The 17,557-nt window shown below is 37.3% G+C and overlaps 1 protein-coding gene across 1 annotated transcript in view; it reads right to left on the reverse strand.

Moving 5' to 3' along the window:
- LOC126259292 (pyrroline-5-carboxylate reductase 1, mitochondrial-like) overlaps positions 1-17,557 on the reverse strand; it is a 139,993-nt gene that overhangs the window by 39,803 nt on the left and 82,633 nt on the right. Inside the window, exon 3 of the mRNA XM_049955953.1 lies at positions 2,678-2,857. Coding sequence (XP_049811910.1) covers positions 2,678-2,857 — 180 coding nt within the window. The remainder of the gene's footprint in view (positions 1-2,677; positions 2,858-17,557) is intronic.

The following is a 17,557-nucleotide window of genomic DNA, read 5'->3' on the forward strand; positions in this document are numbered from 1 at the left end:
ACTGCATGTTTATACTATACTACATTTCATTTTGCACAAACCTATTTACAATTTTACCTTTTTGTCAAAACTTTGGCACTATTTTGTTGAAATGTGCAGTTCATGGATAAAAAGAACATGATACTTATAAGGAGCATGAAATGTTGGAATATTAGCATATGATGCAGAATGTAAACACAACAAGTATTAAGAAAATTTGATTAACATTGATTCCTCCAATAATAGAAGTTATTTTAGCACCTGAGCATTAACTGTGATGTGACCCTTTCCAGTTGTTTGATTTTTCAACACAGTACTTATATAACTAAGGTATATCATGATGATATGAATTGTCAGTTACCCAGTAAGATGATAGAGAGTGCTGGACCATGATGAAGAGTGTGAAGTAAAGGACTTAAAAAAAAATTATTATCAAAAGTCAGAAAAAAACTGATAAAAGTATTTTAGTCAGAAGTTTCACTTGTAATTACAAATTTTCTAAATTGAACTATGTACATTTCTATATTTTATCAATTAATTGCTTTAATTAATATGATTTACTAGTAATAATAACTCATGGCATTGTAATATTTAAACACAATTTCGTTTTATCAAATATTTTTACACATTGTAAAAAAAGAACAGACCTTGATTCACACCCTTGTAGCACATGACTTGCTTTGCTTCATGCTTGTCCTGACAGAGTCGTGTACATATTTCTGATGTTCAATGCTCTGGGAAGGGGGGGGGGGGGGGCAGGGTGGTATGCAGTGTTGGAGGGTGGGTTGACACTTACCGAATTGAGTGATACCAAGTCAACCCAAGTATTGGTGATAGCACTATCACGTATTTTACTCACCTTCTATGTATACCAATTCTGATATGAATTCATACGTTCACTGAGGTATGCATATAAACAAGACTTTTCTGTCATGATTAAACGACTTTCAGCTAATTATACGAGGGCCGTTCAGAAAGTAACCTCCGGTTGATTTAAAAAAATACACCAAGTTAAATAAAAATATTTTAATATATACATCTTACAACTACATCTTTGCACTACTTTTCTACATAGTCTCCATAGCGATTGAGGCACTTATCGTATCTCTTCACAAGCTTTGAAATTCCTTCTGCATAAAAATCACTCGCTTGTGCCTGGAGCCAGCCTGTGACCGCATCTTTGAGCTCTTCGTCGTCATCAAACCGCTGTGACCCGAGCCATTTCTTCAAATGCATGAAGAGGTGATAATCACTTGGCGCCAGGTCTGGGCTGTAGGGTGGATGGTTGATACGTCCCACTTGAAGGACTCAAGAAGGGCCGTTGTTCTGCGAGCAGAGTGAGGACGGGCGTTATCGTGCAAAAAAACGATACCGGAAGTCAGCATACCACGGCGTTTGTTCTGTATAGCCCGTCGTAACTTTTTTATTGTTTCACAGTACACGTCTTGATTAATGGTCGTACCACGTTCCATGAATTCAACCAACAACACCCCTTTGGCATCAACTGTCTGAACGAGTTCGTCAGTCACCACTCCTCTCTTCATCATGAACGTTTTCTCGTCCACTTTTAAATAAACGTACCCATTCACGGACAACTCCTTCACTCATAACTCTTGGTCCGTACACGGCACAAAGCTCACGATGAATAGCTGCTGCAGAATATCCTTTGGCTGTAAAAAACCTTATGACAGCACGCACTTCACATTTGTCGGGGTTTTCTATTGCAGCACACATTTCAAACTGCCACAAAAACTAAACTAGCGCAGGTACGACGTTCACTCGACCACTGCTTGATGCCGACTGACCTGTTGAGTGCGTGAACGCACAGATGGCGTCGCTACTCCCCCCACAACCCGCACTGTGACCAATCGGAGGTTACTTTCTGAACCGCCCTCGTATAATCCAATTAGGTAAATTAGTAGAACAATATTGTACATGTGGCATAGTAGCTGCAGATGTGAGCATCTGGTATATGTATGGTTTTGTGTATGTGAATGTGTGTACTTTTCCTAGAGAAAGAGCAAGTGTTCAAAAGCTAATGTGGCTGTTTTCTGTTGCATGTTTCTATATGCCACACATCAGTCAGATATAGGTGAGTGGTTGCTGCCTTCCCTTCATTTTATATATTATTTCATCCAGGAATTGCCGTTGTTGGAAAAAAAAGAACACTACTGGTTCTGTGCTTACCTTATTTATATTGGAGAAGCACACTGGTCTACTCCTCAGAGCACACCATCAGTGCTGGACGTGGGCTTGCTAATAATGTACACTTGTTAACAATTACTAAATCTGCAGGCATGGAATATGAAGAATCTCTAACATGCATTCATTCAAGGCAGTTGTCCAACCTCAAAATCATTTTGCAATTAAAAAAATCATTCAGTCAAAATGCCCCAATTTGTCTCCCACGGCTCACAGCATGTGACTACCATGTGAAGGAATACAAGAAAGGCACTTTCACTGTTTCTAGGAGCCATACACTGTAGCAGTGTGGATGCTACTAATTACATTCATTGTCAAAACTTTCAGTTTGTGTGTGTGTGTGTGTGTGTGTGTGTGTGTGTGTGTGTGTGTGTGTGTGTGTGCATGCATGCATATAATATTATTTCTCATATTTTGTTAGTAGGTTTTTATGAGTTAAGTGCATTGCTTGATAAATATTGCATTTATTTCACAAATAAATAGTAGCTATTCTTACCATCTCTATTTCTTCTATTGAAATCCCCATGGCTATTGAGAGCAATAAATGTTTTTCAGAAATGACAGGTTTTATGTCACTGAGAACTAGTGGTACCACCACTGGTTTCACTGCCAAAAATATCACATTGCACTGCTTCATGACAGATGAGTTACAGAACAACACATTTGCACCAAGTTTCTGTGAACAAAATGTTTCCTTTTTACATGTATGCTTCCATTAATGTAATGTCATTGAAAAATATATTGTCCAATAATAAAATGATGAGACAGAACTGCTGGTCACTAATTACCTTCAGGGTGTGAAATTTTTATTACTGCTGATAGGCACATATAAAAGTGCACAAAACCATGTTAGATTTTGGGACTATTAGTTTCTTCTGTGGGGAGGTAAGAAGGATATTTTGGGGATTGTTAAAAAGCAGGGGCAGAATTAACCATCATTGTGCAAAAAGTCATTAAGAATCTGCTACTATACTCTCATTATTCATTCTTCCACTCACATCTGCAGTATTGAATACTGTTGTGGGGAAAAGCATCATAGTCAGCTAATACAATAATGTAGTCATGCATCATTAATGGGGTCAAAGTAAGTGACTTTAAATCTTTGTGAGTGCTATTCTTATACCTAGTATTCATTCCAATAACTGAGTCATTGGTTTGAGAAAGGGATACATTACTTATGATAAATTTTGCTACAGATTAAATATACTGGTAAGGTGTAGTTGGTATCCTTGTTTCCTTGAACAGTCCTCTGCAGCACTTCTTGAGTTCACACCACAAATAATTTGTATTACACATTTTGGACTCAGAAAACTTTAGCTTGGCTTGACGAATTACCCTAAAAAGTGATCCCATATGACAGAACAGAATGAAAGTAAGTGAACTATGCTAGCTTTTTTATTATTATATAAACTAATATAACAAAATACACACTGTAAATAAAGATTTGTTCAGGTGGTTCAACAGTTCATTGGTATGTGGCTCTCAATTAAATTTATTATCAAATTGTAATCTCAAGAAGTTAACACTGTCAACCTCTTCTATTCATCATATTTTACTGTGTACTGGAGAGGGAGATTCTTATTAGTTCTGAAATGTATATAGTGTGTTTTTCAGAGTTTAGTGACAAATAATTGCCAAGGAATCATTTTTTAATGTTCATGGACATTTCATTAACTAAACTTTCTGAAACTATACTTGATTTGCCACCTATCGCAATGTTTGTATCATTTTTAAGCAAAATGAACTCAGCATCTTACAATGCACTGAGGAATGGTCATTAATATACATAACTGAAGGAAAGAGACCCTGCAATAGAAGCCTGCGGGACATCACATGTAATTAATTTCTATTTGGGTTATGAGTGATATATATTAATACAGGACTCTTTCCTATCGACACTCTTTGTTTTCTGTCAGAAAGGCGCAATCTGAACCATTCTGTAGCATTTCCTGTTATGCCACAATATTTTAATTTATGTGAAAGGACATTGTAATTTATGAAGTCAAGTGTCTTTGACAGATCATAGAATATTCCCAGTAGCCATTATTTACTGTCTAATGAATTAAGTACATTCTTGCTCTTATATATTGAAATATTTACAAAATCCAAACTGTGGCTTTGATATTTCAGTTGTTGAGTACTACCTGTCAGAAATTTAGACACCGAATCAGCCTAGTGGCTGCTCTAGCACTTGAGGGTTAGGCAACCCCTTCAACACCGCTTGTGTGTGTCCGTATGCCTACAGGTACTAAAGCAGCTGCCAGGCTGAACAGTTGTCGACATTCTTGAAAGGTACACTTGCAATGTGCTCAATAAAGTTGTGTGGATGTCACCAAGTGAGTCGCTGAACTGTTTTATTCACGTGCATGTTAATGCTGCATGCCACAGAAAAGTGGGAAACAGGAGGGATGAAAAAGCATAAGTAAAGTTTACTGCTTTGGATCATGTTCAGGTTTCATTGAAGGGTTTTGAACAGTCCCTAGTGGTTCCAACCTGTACACAAAAGCAAAAATTGTGGTTGTGCTGCGTTCTGAAGGGGTGTGACCACACTCAATGGGGATGCCATCCCACAGTGTCCTTAGAGAAGGACTGAAACGTCCAAGGTTATCATAAGTGTCAAAGGTTGTCAAGAACATCTTCATGTTGTTCATCAGACTGCAAACTGTTGTTTTCAACCATGAAATGTGCAGGAATCGGTGCCCCAGAGAAAGGAGTGGTTTCATTAATGCTCTTTATGCCATCCCCTGAGGCCTTTTCTTGTCAATTCTGAGCGGTGATGTGTCTGGAATGTTTTTCTTGGCCACCCATTAGGAAATGACATGATTTCAATGCTGAGTGTTACAGCTCTAACTGCCATCACAGAGATATCAAAGGAAAGGGTCAAATGTAGATAAGAAGGGCTGTCATGACCTCATCATGTGACACATCCACTGCGGTACTGAGCAGAATTGTGTTGAAATTTGGTGTCTATGTGATATCATTAACCCACGTTACAGCTCATGTGAACTTCTGAGTCTGATCTTTTTCTCAAATGTGTTAATAACTTGCTGTTTGAAGTGTCACCAAGCCTGAGGATGACATTGCAGAACCATTACAGAGGATGGTTGTAGGCACCTTATAGCCAAATTTTAAACTGAGGCATCAGAATAGGAGACAAATATGGGGTTTCAAAAAAATCTGTTGCTAAGTGTGTTGAGTCAGGCAACAGCCACTGGCTGAGCAACAGCAGCAACAGGGAAGCAACAGATTTAGTGAAATTTTATGAGCTCCTAACCAGAAGTGAACTACATAGTGCTTTCTAGTTTAGTTTCTGAATTTCTGTGTGTCAATTTAATACACTGAGGAGCCAAATAAACTGATACAGCTGCCTGATAACATGTGGGGCCCTCATGAGCAAGCAGATGTGTCGCAACACAATGTGGCATGGACTTAACTAATGTCTGAAGTAGTGGTGGAAGGAACTGACATCATGAATCCTGCAGAGCTGTCCATGGAAATGGAAATGAGCATTTGGCATCATTGGCTGCGAGGCCCCTTACGGGGCAGGTCCAGCCACCTTGGTGCAGGTCTTATTACATTTGACGCCACATTGGGCAACCTGCGCGCCAGATGGGGATGAAATGATGATGAAGATAACACAACACCCAGTCCCTGAGTGAAGAAGATCCCTGACCCAGCTGTGAATTGAAACCAGGCCCGTAGGATGGCAACCTGTCATGCTGACCACTCAGCTGTCAGTGCAGAAGAGCTGTCCGTAAATCCATAATAGTGCGAGGAGGTGGAGATCTCTTCTGGACAGCAAGTTAGAAGGCATCTCAAATATGTTCAATAATGTTAATGTTCAGGGAGTTTGGTGGCCAGCAGAAGTGTTCAAACTCAGAATGGTGTTCCTAGAGTCACTCTGTAGCAATTCTGGTTGTGTGGAGTGTCGCATTGTCCTGCTAGAATTTCTCAAGTCTGTCAGAATGCACAATGGGTATGAATGGATGCGGGTGATCAGACAGGATACTTACATACATGTCATCTGTCAGATTCATATCTAGACATATCAGGGGTCCAATATGATTCCAACTGCACACACTCCACACCTTAACAGCACCTCCACCAGTCTGAACAATCCCCCACTGACATGCAGGGTTCATGGATTCATGAGGTTGTCTCCATACCCGAACATGTCCAACTGCTTGATACAATTTGAAATAAAACTTGTTTGACCAAGCAACACGTTTCCAGTAGGTTTAAGTAGTTCTAAGTTCTAGGGGACAGATGACCTCAGATGTTAAGTCCCATAGTGCTCAGAGCCATTTGAACCATTTTTTGAAGTTAGTTCATGAGCCCATTCAAATAGTAAATGGTTGTGAAAGCACTTGGCCTATTAACAACAAGTAATCCTGAGCTACTAACAACATCAAATTGGATACAGGGATCAATGAATTGCAGGGTTGTCGTAGCAAGACTGAATACCATACCTCTCAAATACACCAAAAATAAACAAAAAATGTATTTATTCAAAAAAGCAGATAAAAATTCGCTTGACATCTGTCTGAGAGACAATCTCCACTCCTTCCAAATTAACAGTGTAAGTGTAGACCAGATGTGGCTTGAACTCAAAGAAATAGTATTGACAACAGTTGAGTCATTTATATCAAATAAATTAATAAATGATTTAGCTGATCCCCCATAATATGCATAATAGGACAGAACACTTGCAGAAACAATGAAAAAAGAATGCAAAATTCAAACAAATGCAAAATACACCAAGATTTGTGAAGCTTGAAATTTAGCACAGACTTCAATGTGAGATGCTTATAATAATTTCCATAATAAAACTTTGTCTCAAAACCTGGCAGAAAATCCAAAAAGATTTTTGTCATGCGTAAAGTATGCTAGTGACAAGACACAATCACTGCCTACTCTGTGCAATAGCAATGGAAACACTATCAATGAAAATACTGCTAAAGCAAATTTGCTGGATGCAGCCTTCTGACATTTCTTCACCAAAGAAGACAAAGTAAATATTCCAGGATCTGAATCAAGAGCAGCTGTCGGAATGAGGAACTCAGAAGAATATATCCTCGGAGTAGTGAAGCAACTTAAATCACTTAACAAAAGCAAGTCTTCTGGTCCAAATTATGTACCACTTAGGTTCCTTTCATAGTATGCTGATGCAATAGCTCCATACTTAACAATCATTCACAACTGCTTGCTCAACAAAAGATCTGTACCAAAAGACTGGAAATTTGTATAGGTCACATGACTATTCGAGAAAGTTAATAGGAGTAATCTACTAAATTACAAGACCATATCATTAACATTGATATAGAGCAGGATCTTGGAACATACGTTGTGTTTGAGCATTATGAAGTACCTCAAAGAGAACATCTATTGACACACAGTCAACAGAGATTTAGAAAATAACATTTTTGTGAAACACAACTAGCTATTTAATCTCAAAAAGTGCTGAATGTTATCGACAAAGAATTTCAAAATGATTCTGTGTTTCTAGATTTCCACATGTCTTTTACATCATAGCTCACAATCTGCTTGTAATCAAATTGAGTGCTTATGGAATATCATATCAGTTATGTGACTGGATTCTTTATGTCCTGTCAGAGAGGTTACAGTTTATAGTAATTGATGAAGAATCATTGAGTAAAACAGAAATAATTTCTGGCATTCCCCTAGACAGTGTTACAGGCCTTCTGCTGTTCCTTATCTATATAAATAATTTAGGAGACAATCTGAGCAGCCATCTTAGGTTGGTTGCAGATGGTGCTGTAGTTTATTACCTAGTAAAGATCAAAACAAAATGTGAAATGATTTCGATAAGATATCTATATGGTACAACAATTGGCAATTGGCCCTATATAATGAAAAGTGTGAGGTCATCCACATGAATGCTGAAAGGAATCCATTAGACTTCAGTTACATGATAAATTAGTCAAATGTAAATGCTGTAAATTTAACTAAATGCTTAGGAATTACAATTACAGACAACTTCAATTTGGAAATAACATATGCAAACTGTTGTGGGGAAGGCAAACCAAAGATGATGTTTTATCGATGGAACACACAGAAAATGCAACAAATCTACTAAAGATACTGCCTACACTACACTTGTCCATCTTTTGCAGTATGCTGCTGGTGTGGGGTCCTTGCCACAAAGGATCATTGGAGTACATCAAGAAAGTTCAAAGACTGGTAGGACATTTTAGATTATCAAGAAATAGGAGAGAGAGTGTCATGGACATGATACAGGATCTGATGTAGAAATCATTAAAACAAAGGCTTTTTTCATTGCGGTGGGTTCTTCTCATGAAATTTCAACTATCAACTTTTTCTTCCAACTGCAAAAATATTTTGTTGACGATGAACTACATAGGGAAAAATGACCATCATAATAAAATAAGGGAAATCAGAGCTTACACAGAAAGTTATAACTGTTCATTTTTCTGCACACTGTTCAAGAGTGGAATAATACAAAATTAGTGTGAAGGTGATCTGATAAACCATCTGCCAGGCACTTGAGTGTAATTTGGAGATTTAGTAATATTTTGCAGGATATCTTATACCCACCAGTCCACATATTAAATCCCTAGACTTAAGTTCTTAGTATACAGACCTCCACATAGAAGCCTGTGGAACTTAAATTACCACAAATACTATGGTAGTTATAGTTGTGGCAGTATAAAGGGAAAATGTATCCTTCTCTAAACCAGATGAAACAATTTCTGAGCCAACTATATTCCAAAACCAAGGTTTTAATTTCCATGGGTAATTTCAATAGAAATTTATTAACTAAAAATGATAGAAGGACAGAATTAGAATACGTGATGAAATTGTTCAACTTAATTGTGGTAGTTAACTCTTCCACTAGAATAACATGTAACTCATGGAGCCTATTTGACAAAACACCCATTGACAGGAGCAGGAGCAACTATATTAATGTAAGTCAGATTCTCAGATCCTGATGGTCAACTGCTTACAGTAAATGACATTAGCCTTTGTGGTGAAGTTAATCACTTCTTTAAATCTTTAAGGTCATTCAATGATGATACCCTAGAAACCTTCAGTCTTCACTTGGAGGAGTTATACTGGTAATGAATGTCACTGAAAAAGTTAACCTGTTTTCTAACAATTTTGTGTCATTATCTGAAGCTGTATTTAGAAGAATTGTTAAGTAACAATTCTGAGGCTACAGAGGGAAACACTGGATTACTGGTGGAAGTTACATGAATTAATAAGGGTATATTGTACGCACATAAAAAAATACTACTCTAGATTGTACTATAATATTTTAAGAAGAGGCATTAAAAATGCAAAAGTAAGTGCAACACATTGAATTTGATAGTTCCAGCAACAAAGCAAAAACTATTTGGCAAGTTATAAAAAGGAGAGTGGGGAAAAAAGTAGAGTGCACATCTGATATACAAACAATTCCAGGTGCAGATCCAAGGGTGGGGTGGGAAAAGGGGAGAAGGGGGAAGAAGGGTGTCATGGGGATAAAGCCCCCTCCCCCTCATTAAAAAAAGTATCATTAACAGTGACAGTCTCAAAAATGGCAAGGAGTTCAACAAATTAGAAGCCACATTTAATATAACATAATTTTCAGTTGCTTGTATGAGTGACTGCCCTCATGGGTGGACTTACACCATGAACAGTAACATTTCTAGCCAAACACACACACACACACACACACACACACACACACACACACACACATTCCTGGGTTGACCATTCCTGCTGTCAATAACCAATCCAATATGGTACATTAGTCAACAGATAGAACGAACAAACAACAGAGAATGAGAGAAGACAAATTTATGTCCAGGTAGAACTTGCTTCCAATATTCTTTGGATATATTCCAGCCTCTACCTTCCCTTACAGTTTTAGCCCTTCACAGCTCCCTCAAGTGTTATGTACGTTATTCCCTAATGCCCCAACACATTTCCTATCTTCCTGACTCTTCTTCTTGTCAATGTTTTCCACATGTTCCTCTCCTCAACTATTCTGTGGAATTGACCCTATGTGATGAAACGTGTAAGGCCATCTACATGAATGCTAAAAGGAATCCATTACACTTCAGTTACACAATAAATCAATCAAATCTAAAGAAATTGTACAAATTAGAACCACATTTAATACAGGATATTTTTCAGGAATGCCATCTTTACCTCTGCCAATCTGCTTTTCATGTTTTCCTTGCATGAATTGTCATTTGTAAGGTTTATTTGAAGGTGGCAAAATTCCTTAATTTCATCTACTATGTGCTCCCCAGCAGAATTCCTTAATTTCATGTACTATGTGCTCCCCAGATTTGATGTTAAGTTTATAGCTATCTCATTTCTGCTACTCCACATTACTTTCATCTTTATTTAGTTCACTTTGAATCCAAGATATGTACTTATTATACTGTTCAGTTCTTACTTTCACTTTCAGTGAAAGTAACAATCTTATCAGTGAATCTTAGCATTGATATTCTTCCTCCTTGAATTTAATTTCTGCTTCTGAACCCTTCTTTTATTTACACCACTGCTTCTTTGATATACTGCAAAAAACTACATCCCTGTATTATAAACTTTGTATCCAGGGACTTCGTTCTTGGTCTTTATTCTTATTTTTCTCACTTGGTTTTCATATATATTGTATATTATGCATCTTTTCATGGCTTTACATGGTCTACACCCATCATCCTGAGAATTACTAACATCTTGAACTATTTTACTTTGTTGAATGCCTTCCAGATCAATTCCCATTTCTTCTTCTATCACATCAGAAGATAATTCCTCTTCTTTACAGAAGTCTTCAGTGTACTCTTTCTGCTTATCTGCTCTCTCTTGCTTTTGATTTTGAATTCCTATTGCAATCTTAATGTTGCTTTTCATTTCAAAGAGGGTGTTTTGACTATCCTAGTTAGACAAGATTTCTTTGCTGTTACCTTCCTTGTAGCTATATTTGTCCATCCAACTTTTGTAATTCACTTTTTTGTGATATCCATTCCACTTCAGCTGAACTGCCTATTGTGATATTCATTATCACAGCATCCACAACCATACAGAACTCCAAATGCACCTCATCATTCACCAGTACTTCGATATCCCACTTGTTTTTGGCATTCATTCTTCCAGATGATTCTCTTAAGCTTTAGTCTGCTCTTCACTCTCCGTTGTTGTTGTTGTGGTCTTTAGTCCTGAGATTGGTTTGATGCAGCTCTCCATGCTACTCTATCCTGTGCAAGCATCTTCATCTCCCAGTATTGTATTTGTATTTATTTATTTATCCTGTGGATCACATATTGTACAAAGTTCACATGATATAGGACAAGTCATTATTCTTAATAAATATGTAGTTTGGAGAAAAAAATAGGCAATGGACTGCCATTTAAAAAAATGTACACAAAATTGTTCATTGATGAATATAGTAACTTCACATACAGAGAATACAAACAATTTACATGGTGAACTAAGAAACATGTAGGCAATGTAGTGCTACTTTAAATTTACACAAATAATCACTGAGATTACAGAATAGTGAAAATGTCAACTGGAAACACAACAGAAGGACAATGTCATTTAAAAACTACATTAAACATGAAATTAACATTGAGATTTCACAGACAATTAAGTTTTAATACTAATAGAATGTGTACTTGTACATTCAAAAAGCGAGTTAAAAAATTTTGGGAAGTGAAACTGAAACATAGTTGTGTATAGTAGAAACTAGGTTATTATTTTGCCTACAGAATGTTTTACTCTAATCACAGTATTTTACAAAGGAACTTTATAATTTTTCATTTCCAGGAATTCTTGTACTGAATAGAAACAGTGCTTTGTCATAAATGCCTTTAGTTTATTTTTAAATATTGGATCTGGAGCAGTTTTTATTTGTTCTGGAATTTTATTGTGTAATACGACACCCAGATGAGTTATATATTTTTGGTATGATGATGTCCTTGAAAAAATTTGATGGATATTAGATTGTCCTCTGGTATAATGAGCGTGTATATCATTGTTTTGGATTAATTTGCCTGTTCTTGAGAGGTATTCCCTGGTGAATAGGATTGTTTCTTGAATGAATAGGGATGGGATGCTTAGAACATTAAGTTTTATAAATTGACATTTACAGGATTCCAGCTTTTTGAGGCCACAGATTATCCTCAGTGCTCTTTTTTGTAGTTTAAATATATTTGTGCTGTGAGTTGAATTTCCCCAAAAGATGATTCCATAGCGGAGCAATAAGTGGAACTGCGCATGGTATGCTTGCATTAGTGTGGATTTACTTGTAGTAGATTTTAGTATTCTTAGTCCATAGCACAATGATGAGAGTTTCTTTGATAAGTTGTTTATATGAGTGTCCCATTTTAAATTTTGTTGGACCCATAGACCCAAAAATGTTGCATTTACATTTTCAATTTTATCATTATTTAACTTCACTTGGATAGTTTTTTGATTGGATGTGGGAATTAGATGGAAGTTGATACATAGTTTTCCCACTATTAACAATTAGGCCATTTTTGTTAAACCACTCAGAAAGTTTTTTCATAGAGTTATCAGATATTGTCTGAAGGGATTCAGGGCTAGATCCAGTCAACACTATGCTTGTATCATCAGCAAACAGGATAGTTTTTTGTGGGCTCATACGTTGAACAAGATCATCTATGTAAATGAGGAAAAGTAATGGCCCTAGAACAGAACCCTGGGGAACACCATATCTTATTGTTCTTTCCTCCGAGAGGAAAACTGTGTTATTTATTTTATTCTGTACATTAATATCGTATTGAAGTGATACCTTCTGTCTGCGGTTTTGTAGGTAAGAGCATAGCCAGTTGTGAGCCACACCTCTTATTCCTCTTCTTTCCAATTTAGCAAGCAGTATTTTATGATCTAGTACGTCAAAGGCTTTAGAGAGATCTAAGAAGATACCTGCAACTATATTATGGTGGTCAATTGATTTCAGTATGTGGTCTAACAGTTCAAAAATTGCTGTCTGGGTGGATAAAGATTTACTAAAACCATGTTGTTGAATGCTGATTGGTGCGTGGTTTTTTATGAAATTTATAAGCCTGTCATAAAAAAACCTACATCCTTCTGAATCTGCTTAGTGTATTCATCTCTTGGTCTCCCTCTACGATTTTTGCCCTCCACACTGCCCTACAATACTAAATTCGTGATCCCTTGATGCCTCAGAACATGTCCTACCAACCGATCCCTTCTTCTAGTCAAGTTGTGCCACAAATTTCTCTTCTCCCCAATCCTATTCAATACTTCCTCATTAGTTATGTGATCTACCCATCTAATCTTCAGCATTCTTCTGTACTTCACTCTCCATCATAGCTAAATTGTGGTCTGAGTGCATATATATCTGCTCCTGGGCATACCTTACATTCCACTATCTGATTTCCAAATCTCTGTCCGACAATGATATAATCCAACTGGAATCTTCCCCTACCTCCAGGCCTTTTGCAAGTATATCTCCTCCTCTTGTGACTTTTGAATAGTTGCAGCTTATTACTAGCTGAAATTTAATGCAGATGTCTATTAATCTTTCTCTTCTCCAATTCCTTCCACTGAGCTCATGTTCTCCCGTAACATCATCTTCAGTTATTTTTACTACAACAACATTTTAATCCCCCATGATTATTAAATTATCTTTTCCCTTGACACACTGAGTTGCCCTCATATATTATCCCTCTTCATCTCACAACAGCATATACAACATCTGTCCAGACACTTCTGAGACTGAGATTTTTCATGGTGTATAAGCAATGTTGGTGCAATAACTATGATGGCATCTTAAACTAACAACTGTAAATGACAGATACACTCTTGACCAGTCAGTCAGGAGCAGGCAGTTTTAAGTAGTGTATGTGCAGCCGTAGTATGTCAAAGTTGTTGTTGTGGAGCAACCTTCTCTAAGCTGCCAGAGAGAAAAGGGTGTGCTATGCTTGTCCCACGCACTCTGACTCTCAAACAAAAACAATGACATGTGAATGCACACTGCAACTTGATTGTAATGCAAAGCACAGACTGTTATTTTATGAAAAAATAAAAATAAAACTATCACATGTGACAAGACTTGATGATGATGATGTTGGTTTGTGGGGTGCCCAACTTCGTGGTCATCAATGCCTGTTCAAGTTCCAAATCTGTCTGTTTCCAGTCTTGGCACTTTCCAAATGATGATGAGATGATGAGAACAACACAGACACCCAGACCCCAGGCGGAGAAAATCCCTGAACCAGCCGGCAAATGAATCCGGGGACAAGACTTGATGTTATCAATACCAACCTACTAAAATCAATAAGATGTAGAAATTCACAAAAAGGGTCAATGATTTGATGATACAACCAATATTCAAGCCAATGCAAAATGCAAGTTGGACAGCATCCCAATGGAGTACTCTTCTGAGTGTTTCATGTCACTGTATGAACATTCTGTGTGTTGTACTGAAGTGAGGGAAGACTATGTAGAATACCTAAAGCAGTAAAACCACCATCTTCACTTTTCTCTGTTTTATTATCAATTTGGTTTCCAGACTTTTTAGACTGATGGAGTCTACCTGAATTATTGCTATTGATACTGGCTTGCTGCTGATTCTGCACACATGATCACTGTCTCTGGCAACTGAAGCCAGTCTGACTTCAGTTGCCTTGTCTATTTTCAGCAAAGGCCTTCTTGGCCAAAAGCTCACTTTCTGACAGTCTTTTTGCTGTTCTTATCTGCGACTCACTTCTGCACTATACAGTGAGTAGCAACTACCCTTTTCATAATATTGTTACATTCCATCCTGGATTTTCCATTGTTCAAATCCTATTCTAGTTATATTACTTTCTGCTGCTGTTGGTACGACCATTTATTCATCTGACTGAAAATCCTTACCTTCGTCTTTCACTTTACTGATCCCTACTACCACTAGAATGAGCCTTTTCATTTCCCATTTCATATTTCATACCTTTCTTACCACTATCACACCTCTGACATTCCACACTCCATTTACTATCATTTATTATTCAATCGTTTCTCATAGTCACCTCCCTCTTGGTAATCCTCTCATGGAGATCAAAATATGTAATCTTTCACCTGTGAAGAGAATCATCATCACACATTTTCAGTTACTAGCTGTATATCCTGTAGATACACATTACATGTCTTTAATGCAGTGGTTTTTGTTACCTCATGCATCCTCATACCACTGATTATTGCTGACTCTTTCACCTTTTAGGGGCAGTTCTCCACAAAAAGTGCATGAGCCCCCCCCCCCCCCCCCCCCCCAAGCAGTGTCTTCTGTTCCTCCTCGTTTGACATGGCTGTCAGCAGAATGAGAGTGACTCCTAATATTGAAAGTCACTGGACAACATTGCTGATGGGACCAAGGCATTCTGATTACCAGTCAAAGATGCTAGTCCTAGACCTTCAACAATAAAAATAAATAACTGAATGACTGGCTTTCCCATAGGTAGAAGCAATTGAAAGAACAGCATTCCCCGTCATTTCTATCCTCATATATCCTTTGTTCATAGTCACTGTGCTAAGCACAATACTGATAATGTTGAGGACAGTCTTCTATTTTACACTATGGAAATTATGACATTATCAAAATTGTGAGAGTTTGTTACCATTACAGTTCCTATATTTCTTATATTTCATGATATGTTCTCCTCAAATTTTTGGAGGAATGCTTTTAAAATGCTATATTTCTCTAAACTGCATTTTCATTGATGCTATATAGAGTGATGTCCTACATAGTTACGTAAACAAATCATTATTGTTATTATTATTATTATTATTATTATTATTATATTGAGCTGATTCTGATTCTGAGATATTTTATACATTTTATTGTTGTAATTATTATTACAATATTATTGTACAATCAATAAAATTGTAGGCATTCATAGCAGGTTAAAACAGTGGGTGACCACAAGTAATATTTTTGGTAGGTAGGGGAAGAGGCGGGAGGCAGCAGCTAACTGTAAACCTTCCCCTTCCAGAACCAAACTGGCTGTAAAGAATCAATCAGTGATGTGACAGGCCTTCTGCATGAAGTTAACATCACCAAAGTCAGTCAGATACACGTAACTCTTATCACATTTGCAGAAATCAGAAAGACAGCCAAAGAGATTAAAATAAAAACTTCATCCACAAGGATTCTTAGATACTGTCATAAGTATAGAAGTGCAGCCCCATGTCACACAATTAACAAATCCCTGCATCAAGGCTCAGTCCCACTGCAATTAAAAAATGCATGTGTGAAACCACTTTTCAAGAAGGGTAAGAAAATTGATGTAACAAACCACAATCCAATCTCTCTGGTAACACATTTTGTCAAGGTCCTAGAGGAAACAATGTTCAGGCAGCAGTCAGAATCCTGTAACCTCTCCAAGGGTTATGACTGTGTCAATTCTGCCAAATAAAACAGAATTCAATGGGTTAAGCAGAATAGAGTGGATATGGAGTAAGTTTTACCCAACAGACAGGTGGCATATTACTGACAATAATAGAATTTCAGTTTCCTGTAAGTGGGGCACATTCAACTGTGGAGTGCCACAAGGCTTGGTGCTGGGGCTCTTGATGTTCCTTAATTTTTAATGTCCCCGCCACCATTCTGTTCCATTGCAGTGAACAAATTTACCCCCTTTGCAGATAATATTTGTCTCCTACTGAATACAACAGTTAGGAAAAATGTTAAAATCTCAGCTATTTGATGATACATTCAGTTGGTGTAATTGTAATTAATTTCATGTGACACAGAAAGAAAAAGAGGATATAAATATAAAACATAATGGACAAAAACTACAGCAAGTGGACTCTGACAAATTCTTGGGTGTGTACATTGATAGCAAACTAAATAGGTTCTTTCATATCCTAGATCTGGGACTTTTGTCTTACACATAACTGCATCATATACACATAATGATACTGTCAGTGAAGCTTACTTTAGATATTTGCATGCACTGCTGTTTTACTGCATCATTTGGCCATCACTGGCCTTCTGGAGGTGAAATTCCAAAGTTATTCAAGACACAGTCATTGAATACACCATGCAGATTACTGAAAAGACGTCAAGGAAATGGGAAAAGACCTCTAAATGGAAGACAACAGCTTCCAACCAAGAATAAACAGTAGAAAAAAAATGCCCTCGTCCTCATGTCATGTGGGCTCCTCTCATTCTAGGGTCTGAGTGAGCTAAAACTCCTCTCCAACTGTTTGAAACCTATCCCTCTTTCCTCAGTGACAAAGGAATTAACAGTTCTGAGTTCTAGAAATAGATTTTTTGTGCTTTTTGTGTCTATCAGCACTGCTGGAATTTAGCCTGCTGGAGGTAAGTTCTTGTCAGCTATATTTTTTTCTTGCATCATTAGAGTTTCCTAGTTCA

Source organism: Schistocerca nitens, chromosome 5, assembly GCF_023898315.1.
Source record: "Schistocerca nitens isolate TAMUIC-IGC-003100 chromosome 5, iqSchNite1.1, whole genome shotgun sequence".
Taxonomy (NCBI): Eukaryota; Metazoa; Arthropoda; class Insecta; order Orthoptera; family Acrididae; genus Schistocerca; species Schistocerca nitens.